This window comes from Microcebus murinus, chromosome 14 (assembly GCF_040939455.1).
Source record: "Microcebus murinus isolate Inina chromosome 14, M.murinus_Inina_mat1.0, whole genome shotgun sequence".
Taxonomy (NCBI): Eukaryota; Metazoa; Chordata; class Mammalia; order Primates; family Cheirogaleidae; genus Microcebus; species Microcebus murinus.
The window spans coordinates 27,491,689-27,518,958 of NC_134117.1; the positions used below are offsets into that span (position 1 = coordinate 27,491,689).

The 27,270-nt window shown below is 51.3% G+C and overlaps 1 protein-coding gene across 13 annotated transcripts; it reads left to right on the forward strand.

The window, feature by feature from the left end:
• Positions 1-25,594, forward strand: HPS1 (HPS1 biogenesis of lysosomal organelles complex 3 subunit 1). Of its 13 annotated transcripts, none has more exons than XM_076009871.1 (21): positions 1-96; positions 633-665; positions 1,627-1,743; positions 3,551-3,667; positions 8,681-8,818; positions 9,026-9,168; positions 10,300-10,408; positions 12,612-12,772; positions 13,260-13,368; positions 14,001-14,099; positions 14,201-14,270; positions 16,320-16,369; positions 17,931-18,098; positions 18,190-18,369; positions 19,226-19,287; positions 19,432-19,566; positions 19,659-19,723; positions 20,738-20,883; positions 22,871-22,984; positions 24,376-24,458; positions 24,883-25,594. In XM_076009871.1, exons 4-21 carry the CDS (start codon positions 3,551-3,553, stop codon positions 25,043-25,045), a joined length of 2,112 nt encoding a protein of 703 aa, XP_075865986.1. In that variant the 5' UTR covers positions 1-96; positions 633-665; positions 1,627-1,743; the 3' UTR covers positions 25,046-25,594. The 13 variants fall into 13 exon arrangements, with proteins under 13 accessions (XP_075865986.1, XP_075865981.1, XP_075865980.1 ...); XM_076009866.1 differs by having other exon boundaries at positions 6-96; positions 633-763; XM_076009865.1 differs by having other exon boundaries at positions 9-145; positions 633-763.
• The last annotated feature ends 1,676 nt before the right edge of the window (positions 25,595-27,270 follow it).

Here is a 27,270-nt window from a genome sequence, read left to right on the forward strand (position 1 = left end):
CCCCTCCGCGGGGGGCGGTCACGTGGGCGGTCACGCGGCCGGCCCGGAAGCGCGCCGGCTCGGAGCAGGCCGGGTGTGTGGTGTGTCCGCGATCTGGTACGTGGCCTCCCATGGCGGTGAAGCGCGTCCATTGGCTGTCCCCTCGGTGAGCGAGGGGCTTCGTCGGGAGTCCCCGCAGCCCTTCCGGAAGTGGGGCAGGGGCCGCAGGAGCGGGGGAGCGGCCCCTGGCCGCGGCGGGCGTGTGGCCGAGGGCGGGTCGCCTCACCTCTGCGAGCCAGAGTTTCTGCAGCCTTGAAGCGGGGTGGTGTCACCAGCGCAGCCTCTTTCCCAAGGTCGCCGTGAGGAGCGGGGGTGGGGGGAGGTGGACATTTTGGGGTGAAACCGGACAGAAACTGGCGTGCGGGGCAAACAGGAAACCTGCCCTGGGTGGGCGCCCCGCGGCGCGAACCGCGCCTCCCGCTCGGCAGCGACGCGGTCCCCGCCCCCGGGGCCTCGGGGTCTCCTTCCCGGGCGCAGGGCCGGAGCTCTGAGCTGCCGGAGGGCTGGACCGAAGGCGGAAGGGGCAGTTCGCTGCGGAGGGCCCGGGGTCCGGATGGCGACAGTGAGCGCTGGTTTTTTTTTTTTCCCTTCAGATTGGTCAGCGCTGTCTGGGGCTTCCTTTACCAGTAAGTCCCCTCTGAGTTCCCTCTCTAGAGCAGGACAGCGAGGAGAACACGGAAGTCACAAAATGACACCAGCTGGGTTCTCTCTCCAACAGACTTTGGTAAAAAACAAAAAAAACAAAAAAAAAAAAACAGAACCTACTGTCCTCTGAAAGCATCCCCATGTTTGGGGAAACTTGGTCATGACATCACCAGCATGATGTCACCTTCATGCTGGTGACATGCATTAAGGTCAATCATGCAGGTAGTGGAGCTGGTCTCAGAGTTAGGTTGCAAAAGATGCTGAACCCCAAATAGCCCTTTCTCTGTGCCTAGGAGTCACTTGCCCCTTATTTATTTACAGTGTTTGATTTCTTGATTATGTTTTATATGGTACCTACCTTTTATCAGAATATGAATGATTCGGGAACCAGTTTTGCCTACCCTGTTATTTGAAGGGAAGCTGGAAAATAAGAATAAAGACCCCTAGGTCTGTAAGACGGCAGAGCTCGCGAAGCCTCTAATCCTGCAACAAGGCGGAGCTGGCGGTTGTTGCTCCATTTCACACCAGGAGGTTTAGGTTCAGGGAGGTGTGACTTGGCAAAACCAAAACTGTTACAACACCCGGTCCCGCTGCCGTTTCTGCTATGGTTTACTGCCATTGGCCACAGCCATCCGGGATACCTGTTCTCTTCGCTGGGACTGGGACTGCTTCTCCCCGGGCCTGGGATGTCTCCCATGGGTCACCCAGAGCAGGCTCCCTGAACTGCTGGGGACCTCTGAGTGACCCACATAGAAGTGAGAGTGGGCGGTGCTGGCCAGGTTCTTCTTGTTCTCCATGATGGAGGTGAGGGGCAGACGCTGGGGTGTGTTCTGAGCAGACTGCCTCAGGGCCTGGAGAGACCCGAACCACACAGCCCTTCTCCAGGTTGTGCAGCAGTCAGGCCTAGAGTGTCTCGCTTGCCCTCACACTCTCTGTTTTAAGCGTTTGCAGGACCAAGGATGCTGTGCTGCTCTCCCATGAGCTGGTCACCAAGTCTGTCTACTGCAGCCCTTCCTGCACCTCTGGCTCTCTGGAGGCTCTGCCGTGCTCCGTGCCGAGGTAGATGATCTTGCCCACCTGGGGCAGACAGGGAGGGAGACAGCACCCCCCACCCCAGGGCTGTACGAGGCAGCAGAGTGAGGTGGGCAGTGGGCAGAGCACTGTGGGCTCTGCTGTCCAGCTCTGCATCCTGATGTCACTTTCACGCTGGTGACGATCTCTCCTTCCTCCCTTGCATCCAGGCGGTCATCAAGGCCTGCTAGGTCACTTAGCTGCAGCTCTTGAATTGGCCCCTTCCTCTCCACTGTCCCAGCCCCACCAAGGAGCAAGCGCTCATTTCCTCACACCCAGATGACCGGCCTCAACGACCTTGACCTCACCAGTCTCCAGCCAGCCTGTCCAGAGCCTGCCTTTCCCCATCCCGCACACTTCCTTCCTGTCAGGCTGTCCCTGCAAACACTTGACTTTGTCACACTCTGCCAGGAGTCCCAGAGCAGCGTCTTCAGGTCCACCTGCTCTCTCCCAGCAACCTCTTCTCCACACCTGTGCCTCTGCCCTTTTCTGCCTTAGTGCTCAGCAACTCCGTGGTAATAGGCTGCATTCCTTGTTCCCTGTGCTGCCAGATCTCCCCACACTCACCTGCGAACACCTTGGGGCCAGGTGCTCTGAGTTAGCATGTGGGAGGAGTTCACTAAGCATCACTAAGCCAGACACAGGGATCCTCAAGATGATGGAGCACAAGGCCAGAGATGCTGTGATCCTTCAGGGGAAGCCAGGCAGCCACTCGTGGGAGAGCTAGAGCAGACCTTCCTAATCATTGCCATGCCAAGCACGTACAACATGGTCACATCTGCTTTGCACATTGAGACACACAAGAGGATTTGAAGCCCCTGCTTGAGGCCTCAGCTGCAAGCTGCCACCTGGAGCTCTGGCCTTGCCAGACTTAGGCCCCCAGAGTTTTAGAGGATCGATGTCTTGCTGTACCTCAGGGCCAAGGCACAGTGTGGGAAGCTCTGTATTGAGAATCTACCAGTGGGTGAATAGTAAAACGCATCTCTCATACAACCAAGCACAGAGGGTGGGCAAGTGGGTGGTGGGGAAGGAGATTGGGAAGGGTTAAAGGTCACTGCTGGATGTGGCCAAAGAAGTGGCAGCTAAACAGGTGTGAGAAGGAACCGTGCACAGGGTCCTTAGGAAGCTTCTGTTTCTGCCAAGAGCAGGGGAGCTTTTGAATGGAATTTCTGTGATGCCAACATAAAACTCCTCATGGACTTTGAGGCTCATCTTCTTGAGCTGTTTTTTTTTTTGTTTTGTTTTGTTTTTTTATTTCGGCATATTATGGGGGTACAGATTTAAAGGTTTCAATAAATGCCCATTTCCCCCCCTCCCCCCACAAGTCTGAGTCTCCATTATTTGAGCTGTTTTTTATTTAAGGGAAAGATCTAGGGGCTGCCCTCCATTCCAGACCAGGTTCCCGCACAGTTGGTTCTGTGCGGACCCAGACCAAGAACTGGGTCCCTTCCATACGGGGTTTGATTCTAGTAGGCCCCATGGTGAGTCTGATGCTGTGGTGAGAGGAGCTACACAACACAGGACAGAGCCCTAGCCTTGGCCTCAGGTCTGGGTTCAGATTCCAACTCTGCCACTTCTAGCTGTGCCTGTGTCCTGCCCTTTAAAATGGGGGTAACCAAAGAGCCCTGTTTATCAGGCTGTGATGGTGTGACAGTAACACCAGGAAGTCCTTGTGGTGGAGCCTGGTGTGCAGAGGGGTCCATGAATGCTTGCTGGGGTTGGGATCCTCTTCTTTACTCAGGCTGAGCTCCCAGACAGGGGTCGGGGGTGACCTTGACTTGCTTCTCCCTGGCAGATGAAGTGTGTGTTGGTGACCACTGAGGGTGCAGAGGTCCTCTTCTACTGGACAGACAAGGAGTTTGAAGAGAGTCTCCGGCTGAAGTTTGGGCAGCCAGAGAATGGGGAGGAAGAGGTGAGTGTGGGGTGGGTGGTCCCAGGAGGGTGGATGGGAGGGAAGAGCACAAAACTCCCAAAGGCAAGGAGGCAGGAGAGCTGTGTTCACTCTCCTGGGCCAGCCTGAGGAATCAGCAGGGCGGTGTGCATGGTCCAGCGTCCTTCACACCTAGACTCGTGTCTTCGGAGCTCCGTCTCCTGAGTGCAGGGACCTCCACCCCACCCCACCAGGGCTCACTGGGCTAAATTCGGGCAAGAGGAGTTGAATTTTAATCACACAGCAGAGAAACTTAGTGTCATTAGTTTCTCCACGTAAAAAGTTTAACATACGTTTCACATTAATTTTTTAAACTGCTATATTCAGGTATATATGTATGTACATATATAGACACAGTATAAACTGCATATATTTAAAGTGCACAGTATGATGTGCTGTGATATGTATATATACCTGATTCCATCACAATCAATAAAATGAGCATATCTACCACACCAAAGGTATAAGCCCTCGGCCACCCCCACCCCACAGCAACCCCAGATCTGCTTTTCGTCATGATAGCTTACTTTGTATGTTACAGGCTTTTATATAAATGGACTCATACAGTATGTACTTGGGTTTAGTTTGGTTTGGGTTTGGGTTTGGCTTCTTTCAGCATAGTTACTGTGTGGTTCATCCATGTTGTAGCATGCATCAGTAGTTCATTGCTGAGTAGTAATCTACTGTCCCAATATGCCATAATTTATTGATTTACCTGTTGATGGACATCTCTGTTGTTTCCAGTTGATTCTTACAAATAAAGCAGCTGTGAACATTCATGTACAAGTCTATGTATAGACACATGCTTTCATTTCTCATGGACCAATGCTTAGGGTAGACTGGTTGGATCACATAGGTGTATGTTTAACTTCTTAAGAGACTGCCTGACATTTCCATAATGGTTGTGTCATTTTACATGCCACCCACAGTGTTTGAGAGTTACAGTTCCTCCATATCCTTGCTAATAGAATCTTTTTAATTTTGGACATTCTATAGATGTCTACTAGAATCTGATTGCATTGTAATTTTTCATTAATGACTAATGATTTTGAACACTTTTTCATGTGTTAATTTGCCATATCTTTTGCCTATTTTTTATTTAGGTTGATTGTTCTCCTTACTATTGTTACTGAGTTTTGAGACTTCGAATACATTTTGGATTCAAGTCTTATTAAATATATGTTTTGTAAATGTTTTCTTCCAGTTTATGGCTTTTCTTTATATTCTCTTAATGCCGTAGTATCTTTCAAAGAGCAGAAGTTTTTAATTTTTGGTAACTCCAATTTATCCATTTCGTTTTTATGGCTTATGCTTTTAGTGTCATAGCTACGGAATCTTTGCCCAACCCAAAATTACAGCATTTTTCTTATATTTTATTTTGGAAATTTTATAGTTTTAGGTTTTATATTAGGTCTAATGATCTTTGAGTTTTTGTATATGGTGTGAGGTATGGATCATGGTTTGTTTGTTTGTTTTCATGTGGACATCTAGTGTAACACTTTAATGGTACAACTCAGAAATACTTGTCATTTTCACTTATATAATTTCCACTCTACCTTCTAAAGGAGAAATTTATGTTGAAAATTTTTCTAGATTAATTCTGTATTAAAAAAAAATTTACTGGGGATGTAGTAGAGAGAATTTGCATTTCTGCAGCAGCACAGATCGGTTTCCTCTCTTGCCCTTCCTGCTCTAATGGGCCAGGTCGTCCGACCGACGCATGAGCCAGCTCCACTTCAGCAGGTTATTCCACCAGCAGCATCACCAATATTCTCGTCATAGTCTGTAGGAGAAGACAAGATACTAGAGATTATGGACATACAGGTGATTTTATTTAGGCTAAAATTAGGACTGTGTGTTAGGCTCTTTCATTTTTTTTTACCAGCCAATACATATAATTTTTAAATTAAGAATTTTTAGGTATTTCGGTTGTAAATATTTCTACTGTTTCAACTAGATCAATTTAAGAAGCAAAGCATTTGGCAGGCTTTCTCTTCCTCTTTATAACCTGGTAAAGAAACAAACTGCTGATTTTTCAGTTCCTAAATGTCTAGTGTGAAGGGAAAGTCTTTGAAGGTGTTTGTGCAGAGCCCTCAGGGGAGGGCCTGGCATGGAGGGAGCAGCGTGGGAAGGTTGGTTACTCTTTGTTTTAGAAGCAGCCTTTGCAAAGGTGGACTGGTCATGGGCATTTCTGTCATACTGGGTGCATACTGTGGACACCCACAGATGCCCCTCTGTCATCCTTGAGCTAAGTGGGCTCCAAGGTGGCCAGGTACAGCTGCACAGGTTGCGCAGGGCATGGGAGTATAGGGGGCACCAGGGCCGTAGGCAGGGGCAGGACAGGGCCATGTGGGGGTGGGGCTATGCAGGGCCAGGGCCAAAAAAGGAAAAAATTCTCTAAAGTTTTATTTTTTAGGTGCAGCACCTTTTTTTTTTTCCTGACCATAGAAATATAACAATGTAAGTTAATTGTAGGCAATTTGGAAACACAAAGAAATACTTTTTAAATGACCTGTAATTCTACTACCCAGAGCTATTAGATTTTTGATATAAATCTTTCTTTGAGTCTTTATCTTTTCTATATAGTTGGGATCATACCACATTTACAGTTTTAGTTCCTGTTTTTTTCACTTGCCATTATATCAAGATCTTTCTTCCATTTTGTTAAATATTATTAGAAGCATAATTCTTAACAGAAGCATCATATTCTAGTATGTGAATAAACGTATCATTTACTTAACCATTTTCCCAATAGTGAACATAGATACTGCTCTAGTTTGCTGTCACTATTTCTGTAAGGAACATTTGTGCTTGAATTTTATCCCTTATCTTATTATTTCCTTAGGATAAATTCTGAAAAATAGAAATAATGAGTCAAAAACCATTCAAATATATTGTATCACTTTATAATTCCACCAAGTAATATATGACAATGCTCCTTTATACTCTGCATACACCAAAAATTTTCATCTCCCCTCACCAAAAAAAAGTTATATATCTACAGAAAAAGCTACAATCAAGCCTCAGTGGTGGGGATATAGTGGGAGAAATGTATCATTAAGCAATTTTGTCATTGTGTGAATGTCATAGAATGCACTTGACACAAAGTTAGGTGGTGTAGCCTCTTACATACCTGGGCTGTATGGTTCAGCCTGTTGCTCCCAGGCTACAGACCTGTATAGCATGTTACTGTACTGAATACTGCAGGCAGTTGTGACACAGTGCTAAGTGTGTGTATATCTAAACATATCTCAACATAGAAAAAGTACAGTAAAAATATGGTGTTATAATCTTATGAAACCACCTTTGTATATATGATCCATCGTTGACCAAGACACTGTTATGTGGCACATGACTGCTGCTTTTAACATGAGTTCCTATACACAATGTAGATTTTTTTTTAATTAGATGTGCAAGTATCAGTGTCCAACACAATGTAGATTTTTAAGTGAAATTTGTTCATAGTAGTTCAAGAAAATCATGGTATGTGAATAATTCAACAAACATTTATTCTTGCCTATTCTTGCCTAAGGGGGGTAGTCCTTCAGCAAATTTTAATTGAGACCCTACTGTGTGCCGGCCTCTGGGAGACAAAGCAGTGAACTTAGCAACATGAATCCTGCTTTCATGGAACTTAGAGCCTAAAGAGGGACGATGTTCAGTGAACCAAATAGCAAGTAAATACCAGGAGTTCAGTAGTGACAAATGGTCTGAAGGAGTTACACAGGGTATGGGATGGGGTAGCTGGGTGGGGCGGCCTGAGGGTGGTTGGTCAGCAAAGGGGCCATCTGAGCTGGGACCGGAGGATGAGAAGGACCCACTATGGAAGCTTGACTGGCAGACTGCTGGAGCTGGGCACAGTCTTCAGCTCCTGAAAGTTGGCAGGAAAATACTGCCATGCCCCACTCATCTTTAAATGCCGCACATTACCGCTGGCCAATTGCCTGTTTTTGTTTTCAAGGCAAGGTCTTACTCAGCTCCTTGTAGATTCCCCAGCTCCAAGTTAAGGCTCCGCCTTCTCCATATTTCATTCTTGTCTCCTGAAAGCCACTCGGGGAAGGTCTGCTGTTTTCTTCCTTTCTTTTTATTCCACTGTGAAGAATTTGAGTTGTTACCATTCCACTGGCTTTATCCCATTTTTATTCACAGGTTTTCAACAAATCTGTGCAGTTCCTTTGGTTTTTGTTTATGTGTTTTGTTCCTTTTGCAGGGTGGAGAGAATGGATGGGGAATAGCTTATCAGAGTAAATGCACACATGTTATGGAAAATAGGGACAGTCCAGAAACATAAAAATAGAGGAAAAAAAATCACTCATGATCCCTCTGTCCAGAAGTAATGACATTAACAGTGTTCACTTTCTTAGTGTTTTTCAACACATTGGCTTTTTTTTCCATGCGTTTTTAAATACAGAGCATTCATCTCTTTTTTTTTTTTTTTTTTTTACTACAACATTGTATCAGAGGAATTTTCCACATCATTGAAACACGCTGATATTTTGAGTGGCTGTGGACTCTTCCATCGTTCAGATGTTCTAAAATTTATGTAGCTGCTTCCTGGTACTGGACATTATTAAGGTTTTTTTTCCAGTTGTTTATAATAAACTGCGGTAGTGAACATCTTTGTGCATGTGTCTTTGTCCCCCTCTCTGGTCATTTTCAGTAGTATAAACTCTCCAAAGACTTACTGGAACAAATAGCACAGAGCTGTAGCAAACTTCCTTCTCGGTCCTGTGCTCCGCACAGTCCCCTGTCGTGCTGCAGCCTCGTTCCTAGTGCTTCCCTCTCGATTCTGAGCCTGAATAGCACAGTTAGCTGGTCACCCTTCCCAGCCTTCCTAACCACCACCCAAGGTGTCTTTTGGTCCCCCTCCCTAGTAGGACAGCGAAAACCTCCCAGAGGGGGTTCTGGCCCTGTGGAGCCCTCAATGTCCAGACCTGGGTCTTGTCCCCAGTGTCTGGCCCACTCTAAGCAGTGTCCTTTTCTCCCCTCTTACAGCTCCCTGCCCTCGAGGACCAGCTCAGCACCCTCCTGGCCCCGGTCATCATCTCCTCCATGACGATGCTGGAGAAGCTCTCAGACACGTACACCTGCTTCTCAACGGAAAATGACAGCCACCTGTATGTCCTTCACCTGGTGAGTACAGCCCTCTTCACTCTGGGGAGTCCAGAGGCTCTCCCTATCTTGGACTTCAGACTCCTTTAGAAGGCAGAAGCTACATTTTATCCAGGTCCCTTGGGGACCCCATCCTTCCCTTCCTGCGCAGAGATCCGGGCAGGTGAAGTGGGGGCCCAAGGGCTGGCTGACATTGGCCCGCTGACATTGGCCCGGCTGTGCCTACAGTTTGGAGAGTGCCTGTTCATCGCAATCAATGGGGACCACACAGAGACTGAGGGGGACCTTCGGCGGAAGCTGTGCGTGCTCAAGTACCTGTTCGAGGTGCACTTTGGGCTGGTGACTGTGGACAGCCAGCTCATCCGAAAGGAGTGAGTCCTCAAAGCCGGTCCCCCCATGTCCTTTCTGAGCACCATTGCTAGGCCAGACTGCAGGTGCCCGGCCTCTGTGAGGCTGCCATTCCACACTCTGCCCCCGGCTGGGTCTCTGAGTCAGAGAAGCAGAGCTCAAAGGGATCTTGGAGACCATCTTTTCCAACCTTTTCATTTTACACATGGGAAACTGGGGACAGAGAATTTAAATAGCTTGCCCAGGACCATCCAGCTGGTTGGTGGCAGCACCCGGTCTGGAGATCAGAGCTCAGGATTCTCAGTCCAGTGCTCGTCCCGTTCCCCTAACACCAGTCGCCTGTCCCTACACCCCTGGTCTGAGCTAGTCCTCAGTGACTTCTCAAGAAGCTTTAGATTCCCGCTCCAGAACAGGGCACGCCTGTGCACGCTCACACAATCTTGTGAACATTTTCTGAGGGGAGAGACCCCCAAACCTGTCTCTAGGCCCGCAGTAAAGAAGTCAGGGAAAGAGAGTGGTGGGAGGGACCCCAGAAAAGGAATGTGGTTGAAATGCAGGCCTAGAAGTGAGGATGGGATCACCCCTTAATTCTCCCACGTAGATGAGAAGTAGCAAAGTTTGGAACTCTGGGTCTTTTGAGTTTTGTGGCGACATGAGCAAGTGCCCATGTGGAGGCACTTGTCAAGTTGGCAAATGTTTCCCGAGTCATTCCAGCCCAGGTAGCTCACAGTTTCGTTGTGATGCCCAGTGCAGGTCCCGTCAGCATTTGAGGTGGCTGTGGCCCTGTGTGTGGCTCTGCTGATAGACTAGAGCTTTCCAGCTTCAGTGACCTGAAGGGGCTGTGAGAGGCATAGGAAATTCAGGCACCGCCCTGGCTCTCCCTAGCTGGCTTTGTGCGACATGTCTGTGTGGGAGACAATTTGCTCGGGTGCCTGCCTCTAGGTTCCATGCTCACCCCCCCCACACACACACACACACAGCTCGGGCTCAGCCAGAAACACGGCCTCCCCTGTGCTATGTGGCTGTCCCAGTTACAGGGCCATGTCACATGAGCTCTCCCAGCTCTGTTGCTGAGCTGGGACCGTGCTCCTTTGGTTGGGGCTGGGGAGACCAGCTTTCTCACGGTCTCTCCCGCTCTCTGGCTCTGCCCCCAGGCTGCGGCCCTCAGATCTGGAGCAGCGTGTCCAGGTGTGGGAGCGCTTCCAGAGTCTGCTGCAGACCTACGGCCACCTGCGGGAGCAGGAGCAGTGTTTCGCAGTGGAGGTGACTACCGGGCGTGGGAGTCCTCAGGGCTCAGAGGTGTCAGGTCAGAGGGGCATCTGGCTTTAAGACCATATTTTGCCACTAACAAGTGAAGGCACAAGCTGACTTTAAAACACATGTATTCAGACGGTTATTTTTTCTGGCCACATGGTGAGTGGGGTTCTTTGATGGGCCTTCCCATAGAAAAATAGCTAGATCATGGATAACACAGACTGTTAAATGTTTTGGGGTTCACTGTAAATTATAGAAATCTCTGAAGATAGCCCCTTCAACCCTTCTCCCCCCACAAAAATTACATTGAGCTGAAACCAGAGTGGAAAGCAGGAGGGAAAAAGCAGCACTAAAGGCAAGATGGTCCTGAATGCAAATGATACCAACACTACAGCCACGAAATAGCCTTAGGCCAGAGGCAACATAGAGAAGCTGAACCTGTAGCTCTAGGTTAAGCCCAGACCAGAGGAGCTAAAGTGGCTTTGGTCAGTAGCACTCCCTGGCGCCCTATGGAGGCAAACACTAATTCTCTCTGGATCAGTGGTTCTCGAACCCCAGTATATATCAGAATCATCTTTAGGGCTTGTTAAATACAAGTTACTGACCCTTACTCTCAGAGTTTCTCATTAAGTGGGTTTGGGATGGGAGCTCTAGAATTTGCATTTCTAAAAAATTCCCAGGTAATGTTGATTGTGCTAGTCAAACCACACTTTGAAAACCACCACTTTAGAGGACAAATTGAGATCAAACAAATATGAGTTCACAATTAAAGAAGGTTAGACACACAAGAAAATAAACCACCATGAGTTAGAATCAAGGGAATCAATCACTAACAGATTTAGGTCCCAAGGAGCTTTATATATGAGAATTATTAGGTACAGAATATAAAAAACTGAAATACAAAAGGTAGATTCACAAAAAGGAACAAATTGCAAAAAACTGAAAAATGGGCAGATTCGTGAAAGAGCCTATATACATATTTTAGAAATGAAAACATAATTGTTAAAGCGAAAAACTCCAGGGATGTGTTTTATAATAAATAGCAAATGAGACATAGCTAGAGAGAGAATTAGTGAACTGGAAAATAGATCTGAAGGAATTAATCTTCACACCTTCACTCATTCACTCGTCCAATAAATATATAGCACCTGTCATATGCTAGGAGGTGTGTCAGACCCTGTGAATACAGAGATGAATGAATACACAGTCCCTGCCTCTGGTTGCCATATTAGGTTTCTCATCAAAAGCCATGGTGGCACTAGAGATGGATTAGTCATCAGGAAAGACTTCTTGTAAGAGGTGACCTAATGTAGTTAAGATATAATCCAAACTACTTCCCAAGCCTACTAGCCCCTGTAGGATCTGTTGCTGCCTGTCTCACCCTGGCCTCATCTCTTGCCTCTCTTGTCCTTACTCACTGAGCACTGGTCCCATGGGACTTCTTTCAGTTTCAGGAATACTCTATATTTAGATCTGTCCAATATGGTAGCCATTAGCTACTTATGGCTATTGAACACTTGAAATATAGCTAGTCCAAGTTGAGTTATGCTATATGTGTGAAATATATGCCAGATTGTGGTAACTTAGCACAAAACAATGCTTTTATATGTTGATAATGTTTTAGATATATTGGGTAAAATAAAATATATTATTAAAATTAATGTCATCTGTTTCTTTTTACTGTTTTAAATGTGGTTATCAGAAAAATTTAAATTATGCATAGGGCTTGCCTTATATTTCAGTTGGACAGCTTTGCTCCAAACTCTCGCCCCACCTCAGAGCCTTTGCTTCTGCTGTGTCCTCAGCGTACAGTGTTCTTCCTCTCCCTCTTCCTCTGGCAGGCCTCCAGTTGTTTAGATATTAACTTAAACATCAGTCACCTCCTCAGCGACCTTTCTTTGGACACCCTACCTAAGTAGGTCTCTGCCATTTTCCTCTAGTTTAGCATTGTATATTTTCTACTCAGCACCTACTACAGTTGGCACCTACTTTTGTGTTTCCTTGCATATTGTCTGCCTGTCCACTAGAGTCTAGCAACCAGACAGCCCCAGGAAAGTGGGGATCCAGCTGGTCTCAGTCTTCCTGTTCCCAAGTATCTGGTGCATAGTGTCAGCTCAGTGTGTGGACAGTGAATGTGCCCACGAGCCCAGGGCCTAGAGCAGGGGAGGGTGGCTGGTGACATGGCTTCCTCTTCCTGCCCACCGCGGGCCAGGCACTGGAGCGGCTGATCCACCCCCAGCTCTGTGAGCTGTGCATCGAGGCACTGGAGCGGCACGTCGTCCAAGCTGTCAACACCAGCCCCGAGCGGGGCGGCGAGGAGGCCCTGCACGCCTTCCTGCTCGTGCACTCCAAGCTGCTGGCCTTCTACTCCAGGTGAGCCCACGGTCCCTGTGTGGCGGCTCAGAGGCCCCTGGCTCCTACCCTCCCTGCAGCTTACTCCCCCTACCTAAAAAGCACCACCTCCCATGCCAGGAAAGCCTCCCAGAGCCATCTCTTCCAGGAAGCCTTCCCAGATTCAGTTCTTCTACCCTTTTCTTCAGCTCACTCACCTGTCTGGATTATTTCTTCCTGGAACACTCTGTCTTAGAGCCTCAGTTTAGGAGAACTTCCTTTTATGCTGTTACTGGTCCCTGGTGCTTTCCCATTAGTAAATTTTTTTTCTTTTCTTTTTAAAACCAAGCAAGTTTTCTCTTAAAAATTGATAAGCTAATAAATTTTATTCATACCTTGCCTGTCTCCAGACAGGATTAAGTCTGCTGGCACATTTGCAAGCTCCTGGAGGGCAGGGGCTGATCTTCCCTAACCTGCCTGCCCCATCTGCCGGCACGTGCTGACGGACTGCCTTCCCCTGTCTCTGCAGCCACAGCGCCAGCTCCCTGCGCCCGGCCGATCTGCTCGCCCTCATCCTCCTGGTGCAGGACCTCTACCCCAGCGAGAGCACGGCGGAGGATGACGACGACGACGCTCAGGTCTCCAGGCTCCCCGGGCAGTGGGGCCATCAGGGCGACGGCTCAGGAAACCTGCCAGGGAGTGGCGGGCGGGTTCCCCTGGCGACACTGTGTCTTCTAAGTCATAATTCTTTCTGGGATGTGGTCGGGCATGATTTTTTCCTATTACTTTCAAACGTAAGGGGAGTTCTGGAATGCACATGGTCTAGCGGGTTAAAAGTACAGATTGTTGGGGTCAGGGTTTGCTGGGTTTGAAATTGGGGTTCACCACTTAGCCGTGTGAGCTGGGCACACGCCTGCCCCGTGAGCTTCACTGCGTAACAATGGCCTGTGCCTCTCGGTGCTGTTGGGAGGGTAGCGTCTGGGTCGTAGCGGACACTCAGCGTTGGCCACCACCATCGTTGTCATCCTGTCATCAGTGGTCGTGGTGGCTTGGATATCCCTGTGTTGGGATTTCTGGAATTTCAGTTTCTCTAGAGAAAGAACAGGCCAGCGAGAATGGAAGCATCCCGAGAGAGTCTGAGGACTTCATACCCAGGCTGCACATGGGGCAGGGTGGAGGGGTGCAGGGCTTCTCCGTGCAGTGCTGTGAGGCAGAGGGCAGGGGAGCTGGAGCAGACAGGCTGACCAGCCTCTCCCCTGCCCTCTCGCAGCCTTCCCCACGGAGGCCCTGGAGCAGCCAGAACATCCCAGTGCAGCAGGCCCGGAGCCCTCACTCCGCAGGCCCGTCCGTGGGGAGTTCTGCCGAGACGGTGCGTGCTGTGCCCTGCCTGGAGGAGGGGGCCTGCCTCCGCCTGTGGCCAGCGCAGGCCGGCTGGCAGGGCCTCGGCCTGAGTGTTCTTGTCTCTCCCAGCAGACAGACAGCTTCTCCCTGCCCGAGGAATACTTCACACCAGCCCCTTCCCCTGGCGAGCAGAGCTCAGGTGAGGCCTGGGGGAGCAGGAGGAGGCTGGAGACAGAGGTGGTCCTGGGGAATCCAGTGGGTCCCCAGGATCAGTGGGTCCCACACTCCTAGAGCACAGAATGCTGTCTGCAGCTCCCCTCCCTCTGTCTTCCTGCTGGCTCCTGCTCGAGTTCTAGGACTGTTAAGACCACTCAAATGATCCCTAAAGCTTTTATGACAAGTTGGTTTCATTTAGAAATTCTTCTGTATGTGTATTCTCAGCCTCATCTTTCTTTTTTGTAGTTAATAATTAAGTAATAATCATTTGATTTCAAGTACCTCTTAAAATATAAATATTCTGTCTTTATACCATACATGTGTTTCCAAAGAATGTGGCTGAATAATAAAAATAAACTACAAATATTCAAAAAGTTATTAACAAAAAAATAGGCAGCCTTGCTTAGAGCAGTAGATCAGCCCAAATCCAGACTGTGTAGTCACCGTGAATGAGCGCCACGTTCATCACCTTTATCTCTGATTCTTAGGAGAAAAGGAAGGGTCTGGTCACAGGGGTGAGGAACCTCAGCCTTGGGGCCACATGTGGCCTTCTGGATCCTTGAGTGTGGCCTTTTGACTACATTCAAATTTTACAGAACAGATCCTGTTAATAAAGGGATTTGTATGGATTCAGTTAAGGGCTACACTTGGGGATCTGGAGGCCACATGTGGCCCCAAGGCTGCAGGTTCCCCATCATCTGACGGAAGAAAGAAGGCCAGGGCTCAGGAGGAGAGACTTCTTGGGGACTGAGTTTGGAAAGGCATGTGCTGTGCGGCCCCCTTAGACCAGTGGCTCTCACCCACCCCAGCTGCACACTGCGGTCACTGGGCAGGGCCAGCCGGCAGGGCCAAGTGTGAATACCAGCAGATGCCCCCAGGTGAGTCCATCCGCTGCACCTTGGGCGAGAACCACTGCCACATACAGATTTAGGTCAGAGCTGTGCTTCTGTCCTCTGGCCACGTATTGGACTCAACTGGGCATCTTTAAAACCTACTGCTGAGCTGGGCCTGTATCCAGAGATTCTGACTTAATTGATCTGAGCCTGGCTTTGGGATTTTTAAAGGTCCCCAAGTGATTTTCATGTGTAGCCAAATATGAAAACCTCTGGGTTAGATGATCTTAACTTAGGTCCTTGGGCTGACTGGGAGCCTGGGGCCCCTGAGAGTGTGTGCCAGCCCTCGCTTGCTCTTACATTTTTCCGGGGTGAGGTTCATAGTGATCTTGAGACTCTGAGCCGTCCACGAGCTGAGGCACACTGGGAAGCACCACTGTGGCTGATCTCCAACGCTTCTCTTCCCAGCTCCCTCCCCTCACTCATCAGGATCCTCCTCCCATCCCTTTTCCCTCCCTGGTGGTTTTTTGTGCCTCCAAACTGTACATAATGCTTTTCACCATGCACAGAACTCACAGCTTACAAATGGCTTCAGTTGCACTCATCCATTTGCAAATCAGGTGTTTGAACCGAAGGAACACATTATAAGTGAGGGTTATTTGCAATGAAATACATGAGGTAACAGTATTACTACAAGCATGTAGCATTTCAGGTGTGTAGTGGGCTTAGTAGGTTTGTGAGCTACATACACAGGGAAGGAACTCTAGTTCAATTCCCAGAACATAGTAGGTGCTCAGTAAAAGTTTGCTGATTGAATGAATGAATGGGGAAATGTGGACTGGGTGTGACTGACTCCTCGGGAGGGGGGAGCCTGAAGGAACAGATAGGGCAGGAGCAAGGGGGGATTTAGGGGCCAAGGGAGGGCTGCTGAGGAAATGCCTCCCCACCCCCAACTGTTACCAAATCCTCCCTCAGAAGCTCTGAGGGAAACCCAGGCCACCTTAGCCCAGAGACTGCAGAGTTTGCCTTGTGCCTGCCACCCTGGGGCTCGGGGGTGAGAAGGGGGTGCTGCTCCAGTGACACCACAGCGCCTCTGCCCACCTGGCCCTGCTGATGGGACAGGGCCACCTGGGTGCCACCCCCATACTGTCAGGCGGTCGTTTGCATTCCGTTGTTACACCAAGACCTGTGGCCCGCAGGTAGCACCATCTGGCTGGAGGGGGGGACCCCGCCCACTGACATGCCTCAGGTGAGTTTCTCCTGGCTCTGCTTGGGCACCAGCGGATGGGAGGGTTTCGCCCCCAGGGTGACTCTGCGCCAGCCTTGCCCTGCGCACCTCAGGGCTGTCAGTGCAGCGCCTGTCCCTGTGCCACAGCTCAGCCAGCGTGGGTGATGCGGGGGACCCTGCCCTCCTCCTCCCCCAGGCCCTCGGCCTCAGCTCCTGAAAACCCCCACCCGCCCCACCATTCTTAGGAGCAAGAGTCCAAGGCAATTTTTGATGTTTTTTAAAAATAAGAATGTAAACATTTATTGTAGAAAAATTGGGAAATATAAAAGTAAAATATGGAAAAGGGAATAAAATTTACTCTTCTATCCTCAAAGTGGGATTAACACCTTTGGGTGTTTCCCTCTGGACTTTTTTCCTAGGATTCTATACATGTGCACATACATGCTGCGTATCTGCACGTTTATGTATTTTTCTCTTTATCAAATTTGAATCCTAATGTGCTTCATTGTTCTTTTTTATTTAAGCATTTTCATGTTTACTAAGCACTCTTCAACAGTACGGTTTGTAACAATTGTTCAAGAGTCCATCTCAAGGCCAGGCGTGGTGGCTCATGCCTGTAATCCTAATACTCTGAGAGGCTGAGGTGGGCGGATTGCTCAAGGTCAGGAGTTCGAAACCAGCCTGAGCAAGAGTGAGACCCCGTCTCTACTGTAAATAGAAAGAAATTACTTGGCCAACTAAAAATATATAGAAAAAATTAGCCAGGCATGATGGCGCATGCCTATAGTCCCAGCTACTCAGGAGGCTGAGGCAGGAGGATCGCTTGAGCCCAGGAGTTTGAGGTTGCCGTGAGCTAGGCTGACTCCACGGCACTCTAGCCTGGGCAACAGAGTGAGACTCTGTCTCAAAAAAAAAAAAAAAAAAAAACAAGAGTCTATCTCATGCATGTTACTTATTTAGCAAATCTCAGAACAGCCAGTATGTTGCTGTTACAGATAACACAGAAGTAACAGCCTTATATAGAAATTTTTACAGCGTCTCTCATGATTTTCTTAATTCTCTAATTTTTCCCACCAAAGGCTTTCTTACTCAGATCCCTTCTGGATGCTGGAGTCTTGCTCATTTAGTCATTTTGTGCCTCCGTTTCCCCAGTGTGGGTGGCTGTCTGGATATTCTGAGGGCGGCAGGGAAGACAAATACATTCGGCTTGAACACCTTTGTCCAGCTGATGGCGCGGGGAGGCAGCCTCTTTCCCGTTCCACCCAACTGTGTCCTTCCTGCCCTCTCTGTCCCCTCTTTGCCACCACCCAGATCCTGGGCCCTCCCCACTGCCCTGTTGGCCTCCAGGCCTGACTCTGGGCAGAGAGGCCCAGGAAAGCTGAGAGAGAGACAGCAGAACCGGAGCTGCCAGGGCAGCTCCAGCAGAGTGGGAAATTCTTGGGAACTAGAATTTCTTGGAGCTCAAAGTTTTTGTTCCTCATGGTCCACGGGCAGGGCACAATGGGTAGATCTGACCTGGGGAGGAGGCCAGATGCTTCTCCCCTGCTGGCTACCTCCCACCGCAGCTCTCCTTCCTCCACAGATAGCAGAGGACACACTCCAAGTGCTGGCTCCCCCGGCCCCTGCACCTCCTGGCCCCAGACGGATCTTCCTGGATGCCAGCATGAAGGAGAGCTACTGCCCCCTGGTGCCACACACCATGTACTGCCTGCCCCTGTGGCCGGGCATCAACATGGTGCTCCTGACCCGGGTAGGAGAGCCCTGCACCCTGCCCTGGTGCGCTCCGCCGAGGCAGCTCTGGGGTGGCCCCACTCACCGCCGTCTGCCTTTCTTTCCCTCAGAGCCCCAGCACGCCCCTGGCGCTGGCGCTGTACCAGCTGCTGGATGGGTTCTCCCTGCTGGAGAAGAAGCTGAAGGAGGGCCCAGAGGCCGGGGGTGCCCTGCGGTCCCAGCCCATCATGGGAGACCTGCGCCAGAGGATGGACAAGTTTGTCAAGAATCGTGGGGGACAGGAGATTCAGGTGAGACCCAGAGCCTGGTCCACCTAGCCTGGGAGGGGGAGAGGGGGCAGGTAGCAGAGCTTCAGTCCACAGTGGGTTGGGGGCCGGCGGTCTGGGTCCTGTGCCTGCTCCACCACAGCTCTATGACCCTGGTGGTCTTTACTATGAAATGGCAGCAGAAACCCAGCTGCTCTTTAAGTTTCAGCACCTGTTCATGTGTTTGGCAGAACACAAATTATTATTCCTGTTTGTTTGATAGGGAAACTGAGGCTTCGATAAGTCATACCTTGGTTTGTAAATGGTAGAGCCAGAGCCTGATTCAGCGAATCGGTGCAGGCTGGTGATCTGCCCATCAAGGGGCGTCCCCCTGCAGTGTGGCCAGGACGCCTGGGCACCGAGGGCAACACAGAGAAGTGCAGCCCACCCTTCGAGAGCTGAGACCAAGAGACGTGGGGCAGTGTGCAAGCCATAGACACAGGCTATCGCAGCGTGCCCCGACACAGTCCACACGGGGCCTGGACGGAGCTTCAGAGGGAGGCGGCAGCTGCGGCCGCTCCTGCAGCGGTGGTGCCTGGGTCTGTCTGAGGTGCTGGGACTCAGTGGCAGGATCCATGTCCTCTGAAGGTAGCAGGACTGGAGGAGGCAGGGCAAGTGAGGGAGGCCCCAGACCACTGCTCTTTGTGGAGTCCCAAGGCAGCACGGCATCCGCAGGGCCCCCAAGCCTTTGTATTAGAACGTGGCGTGCTTGTCCTCTACAGAGAGCGGCCCGTGCCGCCCCAGGCCCCTGCAGCAGCTGTTCTCCATGCAGCTCGCAGCTGGGCCCTGAGGGAGCACAGTCAGGTAGCATGCCTGACCATGCTCCCTGTCTTCCTTTCAGAGCGCCTGGCTGGAGTTTAAGACCAAGGCCTTCTCCAAAAGTGAGCCAGGATCCTCCCGGGAGTAAGTGCTGGGCCCCGAGGACAGGGGCGAGGGGGGCTCCCCTAGATCTGTCTGCCTATCCTGGGTGCAGGAGTGGTGGCCCACACAGGCAAGGGGCTCCCCTGGGTCCCTTCTGCTGTGACGGGCTCATCTCCTGGCGCCCAGCCTGCTCCAGGCGTGTGGGAAGGTGAAGCGGCAGCTCTGCGCCATCTACCGTCTGAGCTTCCTGGCCGCAGCCCCAGGCCGGGGAGGCCCGCACCTGCCCCAGCACCTGCAGGACCAAGCCCAGAAGTTCATGCAGTGAGTGCCGTGTGGCCCCCTCCATCCCGGGAGCGGGGATGTGGGGTACACGGCTTCCCCCAGCAGCCTGTGCTCCCTGCTTCCCCCTGCAGGGAGAAGCTGCTGGACTGGAAGGACTTCCTGTTGGTGAAGAGTAGGAGGAACATCACCATGGTGTCATATCCTGGTGCCTGCGCCTGAGCCAGCCCTGCAACCCTCTCAGGCCCATGTGCCCTCCTCTGCCGGCTGGAAGAATCCACTGGGGAGGATGATGTTCCACCACCTCAGCCCCTTTTCTCTCAGGCAAAGTAATAGGAGTTAGTGTCCCATGCGCCTTGTCTATAGGAACACTCCAACCCGAAGTTGCAGAAATTCCTGCTGTCCTAAAGTTAATTCATAAAAGCCTTAAAGACCCTTTATGTCAGTGTTGCCCCGCTGGCAAAGTGGCATTGGGGACAGGCTGGGGTTCCTGTGGCCTGGCTGGTTTGAGAGGCCGCGTCCTCCCTAGGTCATCACAGTGCACAGAGGTGTGGAAAGGCTCTGAGAAGGCCTGCAGGTAAGTGTTTACCCCTGTTTTAAAAAACCACATCTAAAACTTATTTGACCCTTTAATTATGAACACTAGTTTTATTGAATACTAATTTTCCATGGGACTTTATATAGAGGTTTTTTCTATATTAAAATGTCAGGCCTCCCTCCCTAGAAACTTCTAGAAACTTTGGTCTTCAGCAGGCAGGTGAAAGGCACACCAGGGGACCTCTTTAGCCACCAGTAACTGCGCTTCCCTGAGTGTCTGTCTGTCTCGAATGGGAGTCTTCCAGTGTAGAGATTGACGGGATCACGGTGCGGTGGGTAGGCTGGCGGTCCGCTAGGCTCACTCAGTAGACATGGGCTCTGCTCACACTCCAGCCTCACAGTGTGTCTGACTTAAATTCTCCCCTCATGGAAATGATCAACTGAACGTACCGGGGTGTAGGACCCAGAACTGCCTTGTTAAATGCGCAAGTGTCAAGGATCTTAGAATGTCCCAAGGCTGGGGAGCTGGGAGGTGGGGATTCTGAGGGCTTGGCTAGGGGGAAGGGCAGGCCGGCCCTCCCCACACCATTGCTGGGCAGAGCTGGACGCCGAGACATGGGCAGAGGAACACCCTCCCTACTTCCTGGCTTCATACGCACCTTAACTCAGACCCTCACCTACCTGGAAGACTTCCCAGGCTTGGTGCACTTCATCTACGTGGACCGCACGACCGGGCAGATGGTGGCTCCTTCCCTCAGCAGCAGTGAAAAGACTTCATCGGAGTTGGGCAGGGGGCCCCTGGCTGCCTTCGTCAAAACCAAGGTAACGTGGCCTGGGCACTCTTCAGTGCCTGTTGGATGGGGCGCTCAGGCCTGAACCCTGCTGAGGTGGACAAGCTCCTCTGTCCCCTGGGCTCCCGGGAGTCTCTGATGGCCCCCGCCATAACCCTTCCTGGACTTCGTCGGCGTCTGTGTGCCAGGCACACTGCAGGCGCCTCGGGAACAGCAGCTTGTCTTGTTGACCTCAGGGACCCGGACCGGGCCAGGGGGGCCTCAGCGATGTTGTGCCACCTCTCCTGCTGTGTCCCCATGTGCCCTGGGCTCAGCAGAGCACTCTGGGCAGCAGGGCAGAGGAGGAAATGGCCTGTGCTGGCATAGATAAATGTTCAACAGGTGTTGGCTGAGTTAACTGAAATGGAAAGAACTGTAAGGTAAATCAATTAGGCATCAGAATTTAAAACTAGAGGTTTTCTGCTAAGGAAACATTCTCTGGAAGTTCTTTTATTCCCCTGGCTTAACTGACTCTTCATAGCAAGCTTTTATTTTTGGTGGAGAAGGGGAGGCCTCTACTAGTGTCTAAAAAACTATATATGCATAGGGACAGGTTGGTCCAAATAAAGTATATCTTAATGGTTAAAACAAGATGGGTGCTGGAGGCGCGTGCTGGAAGCCCAGCCTCGCCTCCTGCTACTATGTGGTCTTGGGCATCACCTCCTCAAAGCTTCAGTTTCCTCATCTGTAAAAGGAGATAATGAGACTATGTACATCACAGAACTATTGCAAAGATCACATGATGCACGTGAGATATTTAGTACAATATGTGGCACAGAATACAGATGCTACAATTCATTGAGCATTTACTGGTCCCATTATCATCACCGTCTCCATCCCTGTTTGCAGAGGTAGTTGGGGTTCTCTTGCTGTGTTTCTTTTCGCTGTTTTTCTGTGTGGTTTGTTATAGTTGAGGTCACTCTGTATATGCAATTCTGTTTACCATATTTTCACTTCTCATTATATCAGATGCACTTCCTCATGCCATTAATTCTTTATATACATGATTTTCAGCAACTCCATCATGTGAGTATAGCATAATTTACTTAACCATTTCCCCAGTGTTTGAACATGAGATTGCTTCCCGGCTGTCGCTGTTATAAATAATTCTGCAGTACACACCTTTTACGCATACATCTGTGTTCTCCTCTCTGATTATTTCCTCAATATGGATTCCCAGAAATGGAATTACTAAGTTAGATTGAAGGAATGTTTTAAGGTTATTGATGCATGTTGTCAGATTGCTTTCCAATCTGCGTATTTGTTTGCAGACTTAGGTAGATGATACATTGTGGTCAGGTTGGAGTGGGTCGCGTATCCCTTCCAGTGAGGCTTTTGGGAGAGCGCTCACCAGGCCTGTTCCCAGCCCTGGGAGATGCGGGGAGCCTGCTGTCCCTGCTGCCTTCTCTCTGGCAGCACCCAAGCAGCAGGAGAACATCCCGGAGGAGAGCTCAGGCATGTGGTCTCTCGGGTCCTGTGTTTCCATCCGACCTTGGTGAGCCCCGGTTTGGACGTACCCCCGCAGCAGAGGCGGTGCCTGGCTCAGGGTGCTCTACAGTGGAGCACGCTTCCCCGGCACCTTCCTGGCTGTGCCATCAGTTCCCAGCCCTGGAGGGGACTGGGTGAGTGAGTGACCCTAGACAGAGGAGGGGTTTCCAAGGGCCACACCTTGATCTCCTAACGTGTTAATTAACAGTGTCTCTGGCTGTTTTCTGGATGGAAGGATCAGTTTACTAACACATGGCTTATGTGTATAGTAAAGTTATACAAAGTGTTTTACGTGTATTTCATCCCCACCATGACTGGAGCGATAGTCCGTGCATCCAATAATGATTCGTTGCTAAACCTCCTGCTCCGAGCCAAGGCAGAGCCCTGGCACTGAGAAGGGACTCCAGCCATCCTGAGCCGCTTGGCCAGCTCTCTGCGTCCTTCCAGAGGCGGGAGTGGCGCTCAGGCCATCTGTCTTCTCCTCTCCCCAGGTCTGGTCTCTGATCCGGCTGGCGCGCAGATACCTGCAGAAGGGCTACACCACGCTGCTGTTCCAGGAGGGGGATTTCTACTGCTCCTACTTCCTGTGGTTCGAGAATGACACGGTGGGTGTGGCCCGGTCCCTGGGGCTGGGTGACCTGGAAATGGTTTTCATCCCTGTAACTCTGGTATTCCTTTTTTCTGAATTGCGTTGAGTCTGTCTCTCCTCCTCTTGCCCATGGGATTAACAGACCGGCAGGTAAGCGCTGCAGGTTGGGACCCAGAACTCAGGGGTCGCATTTTCCCAGGGGTATTTTCTTTGCTCTGTGATCCCTCCATCTGGCTGTCGGACAAGCTCACGCTATTTTCAGGCAGCGTGCAGCACGCACATGGGCAGATGGCCACGTGCCCCACTGGGAGAAAGGCTGCCCAGGTCGCTTGCTTTGGCGGTAGTGCCTCAGTGACGTCATGGTCACATACGAAGTATGGTGCACTGTCATCCCCGTTGTACAGGCCAACAGGCCACAGCTGCCCAAGGTGACGCTGACGGTCTGGCTGGGGTCTTGCCTCTGGGCCTGTTCTTCTTTCTCTAGACCTCTCTGTGGCTACAGCTTAAGCACAGATGATGGGGATTTACTGTGTGTGGCTGGTCGCCTGTCTCTCCCTCCCCCTCTCCCTCCTCCTCTGCCTCTCTCTTCTCTCCCTTGCTTTCCTTCCATTTGTGTTTTCATCTCCTTGTCACCTTTGCTGATTATCCCAGCTCCCTAAGGAGTGTTCCCTCACGCCCCTGGTCCCCTGGTCCCTGCTCCGCCTGCACCCTCTGTGCCCACTGCCGATGCCATAGCACTGCCATTTCCACAGCGCAGGCTAGTTACTGGGGCCTTTCCCTGCTGTTCTCTCCCTCGGCCCTCTCAGCTCTGGGCGGTTGGAGCAGGGAACTTTGACCCCATTTTACAGATAGAGACGCTGAGACACACCGTGGCCAGGGCCACGAGGTCATGAGGAAAGAAGCCAGGGCCTGAGCTCAGCCCTCCTGACCTGCAGGCTCCCATCTTCCCTCTGTGTCCCCAGAAGTGCCCAAGACGTGTGCACGACACCCAGTTGTGCCTGGCACACAGGACGGGCCCTGCAGACCATAATTCCCGTCCCCACCACTCCTACCCCAGGAATCCCGTTTCATTCAAAGTGGAGCCTTAGGCCTGTTGATCATGCTTTGCTCCTGAAGGCCCCTCGTGGCACCAATGTCCCCCCGCACAAACTCCTTGCTGGTCCAGGTGCACTTACAGTGGGGAGAGCTCCTACATGCCAGGCCCTGCACTTGAGGATTCGCATATGTTATCTCTAGTTCATAACATGATCATTGTTACTCCCCTTTCACACGTGAGGAAATAGGGTAAAATCGATCCCTGCGTTTTCTCAAGCACTGAGCAGGGTTTAGCCAGCCTCGAACCCGGTGTGTCTAACTCAAGCCATGTTCTAACCCCACACCCATTGCCTCCCTGTCCTCCCTCCCCAGGGGCACAAGCTCCAGATAATCGAGGTGCCTGTCCTCTCCGATGACTCGGTGCCCATCGGCATGCTGGGAGGAGACTACTACAGGTGACCTGGCTCAGGAGGCTGCTGGGAAGGGCCGTGCACCAGACGGTGCTGAGGGGGTGCTCCTCCTTCAGGAACGCCCCACCCCAAGAAGCCAGAAACCCCAGTTGGGAGCCTTTCCCTGGCGGCCTGGTGTCCAGCGGGGGAGGCTGCAAGTGTAGGACACGTTTGCGTTCCCGCCACTTCCTGCTGGTGCAGTCTTGGCAGCATGAGCACGTGTCCCTGCTGGGCCCAGAGTGTCTCTGCTGGCACCTCTTAGCTTGGGCACACGGTGGTCAGTGAGGAGGAGAAGGTGTCGAGGCTGGGTGTAGGGCCAGCGATAATGACCAAGGGGGTGGGCGTTTGCCTACGAGCGGCCGGGAGAGGCTCCGGCCCGGGAACGGTGCCGCTGCCTCGGTCTGAATCCCGCCTGCATTTCCTTCCCCAGGAAGCTCCTGCGCTACTACAGCAAGAGCCGCCCAGCAGAGGCGGTCAGGTGCTACGAGCTGCTGGCCCTGCACCTGTCGGTCATCCCCACCGACCTGCTGCTGCAGCAGGCCAGCCAGCTGGCCCGGCGCCTCTGGGAAGCCTCCCGAATCCCGCTGCTCTAGGCCAGGGGTCTTCCCGGGCACCCCGTCCCCACCCCCCTTGCCAGCGTTCCCCATGGCAAAGGCCGCCTCCTGAGGCTGGGGCAGGGTCCTCAGGCAGCCCCAGGGCATCTTAAACTGCATCTAGCCCACCCTCTATGTGGGGTTCCAAGCCCCCCAGTCCTTCCCTCTGGAGGAAGAGGGAGCCCAAGGGTTCTTAGAACTACAGTGGCTGTCAGCTTAGAGCGTGCCAGAGCCGCCTCTCCCTGGATACTCGGGGACAGGGAGCACGTTGCCAGGGACCAAGGCTGTCTGAAGGCACCTGCTTTCTGCTGTTCTCTGAGTGGGAAAAGCTCGTTCAGCAAGCCGTTTCTTGCCTGGGTGAAAGATGCTCTCTTGGCTGGGTTTGAATTCCATTTCTGCCACCTCCTCTCCGTGGCCCTGGGCAAGTTTGTCAGACTCTAAACCTCTCCCCACATTTAAAGTGCTGGCACCTCCCTCTCAGAGTGGATATGAGGATTACTGAACACGTGGCAGGCACTCAATAAATGTTGGTTATTGTTGTCATTCAAACCGCATGTGCTTGTGCTTCTGGGCCCTGGCTACATCCTGGCACCATCACACCTGCTGGCGTCTGCCGTGGGGCTGGAGTTTTTGAGCTCCGGGGCCCAGCCCAGAGGTCTGGATTCACTTGGTCAGCATGTTTGCTTCCCAGGCAATCTGGTGCACCCCGATTGAGAACCACTGCCCGAGAGGTGCAGCCCCCTCTTCTAACCAAGACGTTTCTACCCCGAAATGGACACACGGACAAGAGACCCTCAGAATACTGGGACTGGGGAGCGTTTGCTCTTCTTGGGCCAAATGCTCCTCTGGTCGGTGCTGAGCCAGAGAGAAGTGACACGGCAGAAATAAGCACCCACCACGGCAAAGGGACAGACGCCCTTGTGACACACGTGCGTGGGGGAGCCGCTCCTTCTGTGTTTTCAGGGGAAACTGAGCTGGTTACTCGAGTTACTCGAGGAAGACTTGTATTCCCCTTGCAGGGCACAGCTGTGGGGAGAACACAGGTGCTGAGGGAGCGGGAACCACACGTTGGGCTAAAGTCCTTACAAGGCAGCAGTGAGCTGTCCCCTGAGATGGCTGGACTATGCTCCTCATGAATATCATGATTTTATGGATGGAAACTAAGAAAAACGTCAATTGTGGAAAACACAGAAGAACACAAAGGATAAAAAAGTAAACCACAGTTTAGGACATCCACTTTTATCACCTGATATTTTCCCTTAATTTTTAGCAGCTGCGTGTGATGTGTCTCGTTTAAGCAGCCCCCTGATTTCTCTACATCGTAAATAACACTGGGGTGAACATCCTGAATCGGATTTAGCAGGGAGATTCACGTGCAGCATAAACCTAGGGTGTGTGGAGGGACGCCTGAGTTCAGAGTAGAGGGGTCCCCAGAAAGCCCTCTTACTCAGAATCACCTTTTCCATGTACTCTCCCGATTTTGAGATTCATTTCTAAGAGCAGGTTTCTGTCACACTGACGTCCGAGCAGCGCAGGGTGCTGCTCTCCTGCAAGGGGAAAGGTCTGCTTAGCAACAGCGGAGAACAAAGGCACTCCTAATTCAAGCCAGGCCAAGGGAGAGTAAGAAAGCACTTTAGCTGAAGGTATTTACAGATGTGGCCTCTAATCCTTGAGGATTCTTGGGAAATGAGAAAGGTGCCAAAAGACAGAAGAGAAATGTCCAGGCCTGCAAAAGAGGACGGTAAACCCCAGGAATTCCAGACAGCGAACTTGCCCCTAAGCCCTCGTGAGATTCTGCAGCCGCCTGTTAAGTGGATGTGTTTGTGCATCTAGGAGAGAACCGCAGGCCGCAGCGACAATGTGGCCTTCTCTGCGGTTTTGCTAAAGGCCCTGGTCATGGTGATGCTAAATGGCTGCTCTGGAGGCCTGGGCCAGTGGCTCATGGAGCCTCCTGCAGGTATAGAGCAGTCACCACCACCCCAAGCCTGGAGGTCGTGGCATCGGAGCAGTCTCTTGTTAGGAGTCCCATCCCAGCGTGTCCCGGACTCTGCATTTTTTAATGAGAAGTGAGACACACCAGAGAGGAGAGGGACCTTTGAAACCCTGTTCTGGCTCCACCCCCCACTCCCCACACCCCCCTCAGTGCCCTCATCTGTAAAATGGGTGTCCCGTGTCCAGCACAGGGCCTGCCCTGCGCACAGGAGCCCTGGTGAATTATCAGTTTG

Bases quoted from the DNA above. Each gene is read 5' to 3' on its own strand.
- HPS1 (XM_076009871.1), top strand. From the start codon at position 3,551: ATGAAGTGTGTGTTGGTGACCACTGAGGGTGCAGAGGTCCTCTTCTAC. The intron at 9,169-10,299 runs GTGAGTCCTCAA...CTCTGCCCCCAG, and splicing joins AGCCAGCTCATCCGAAAGGA to GCTGCGGCCCTCAGATCTGG. The intron at 19,288-19,431 runs GTAAGTGCTGGG...CCTGGCGCCCAG, and splicing joins GAGCCAGGATCCTCCCGGGA to CCTGCTCCAGGCGTGTGGGA.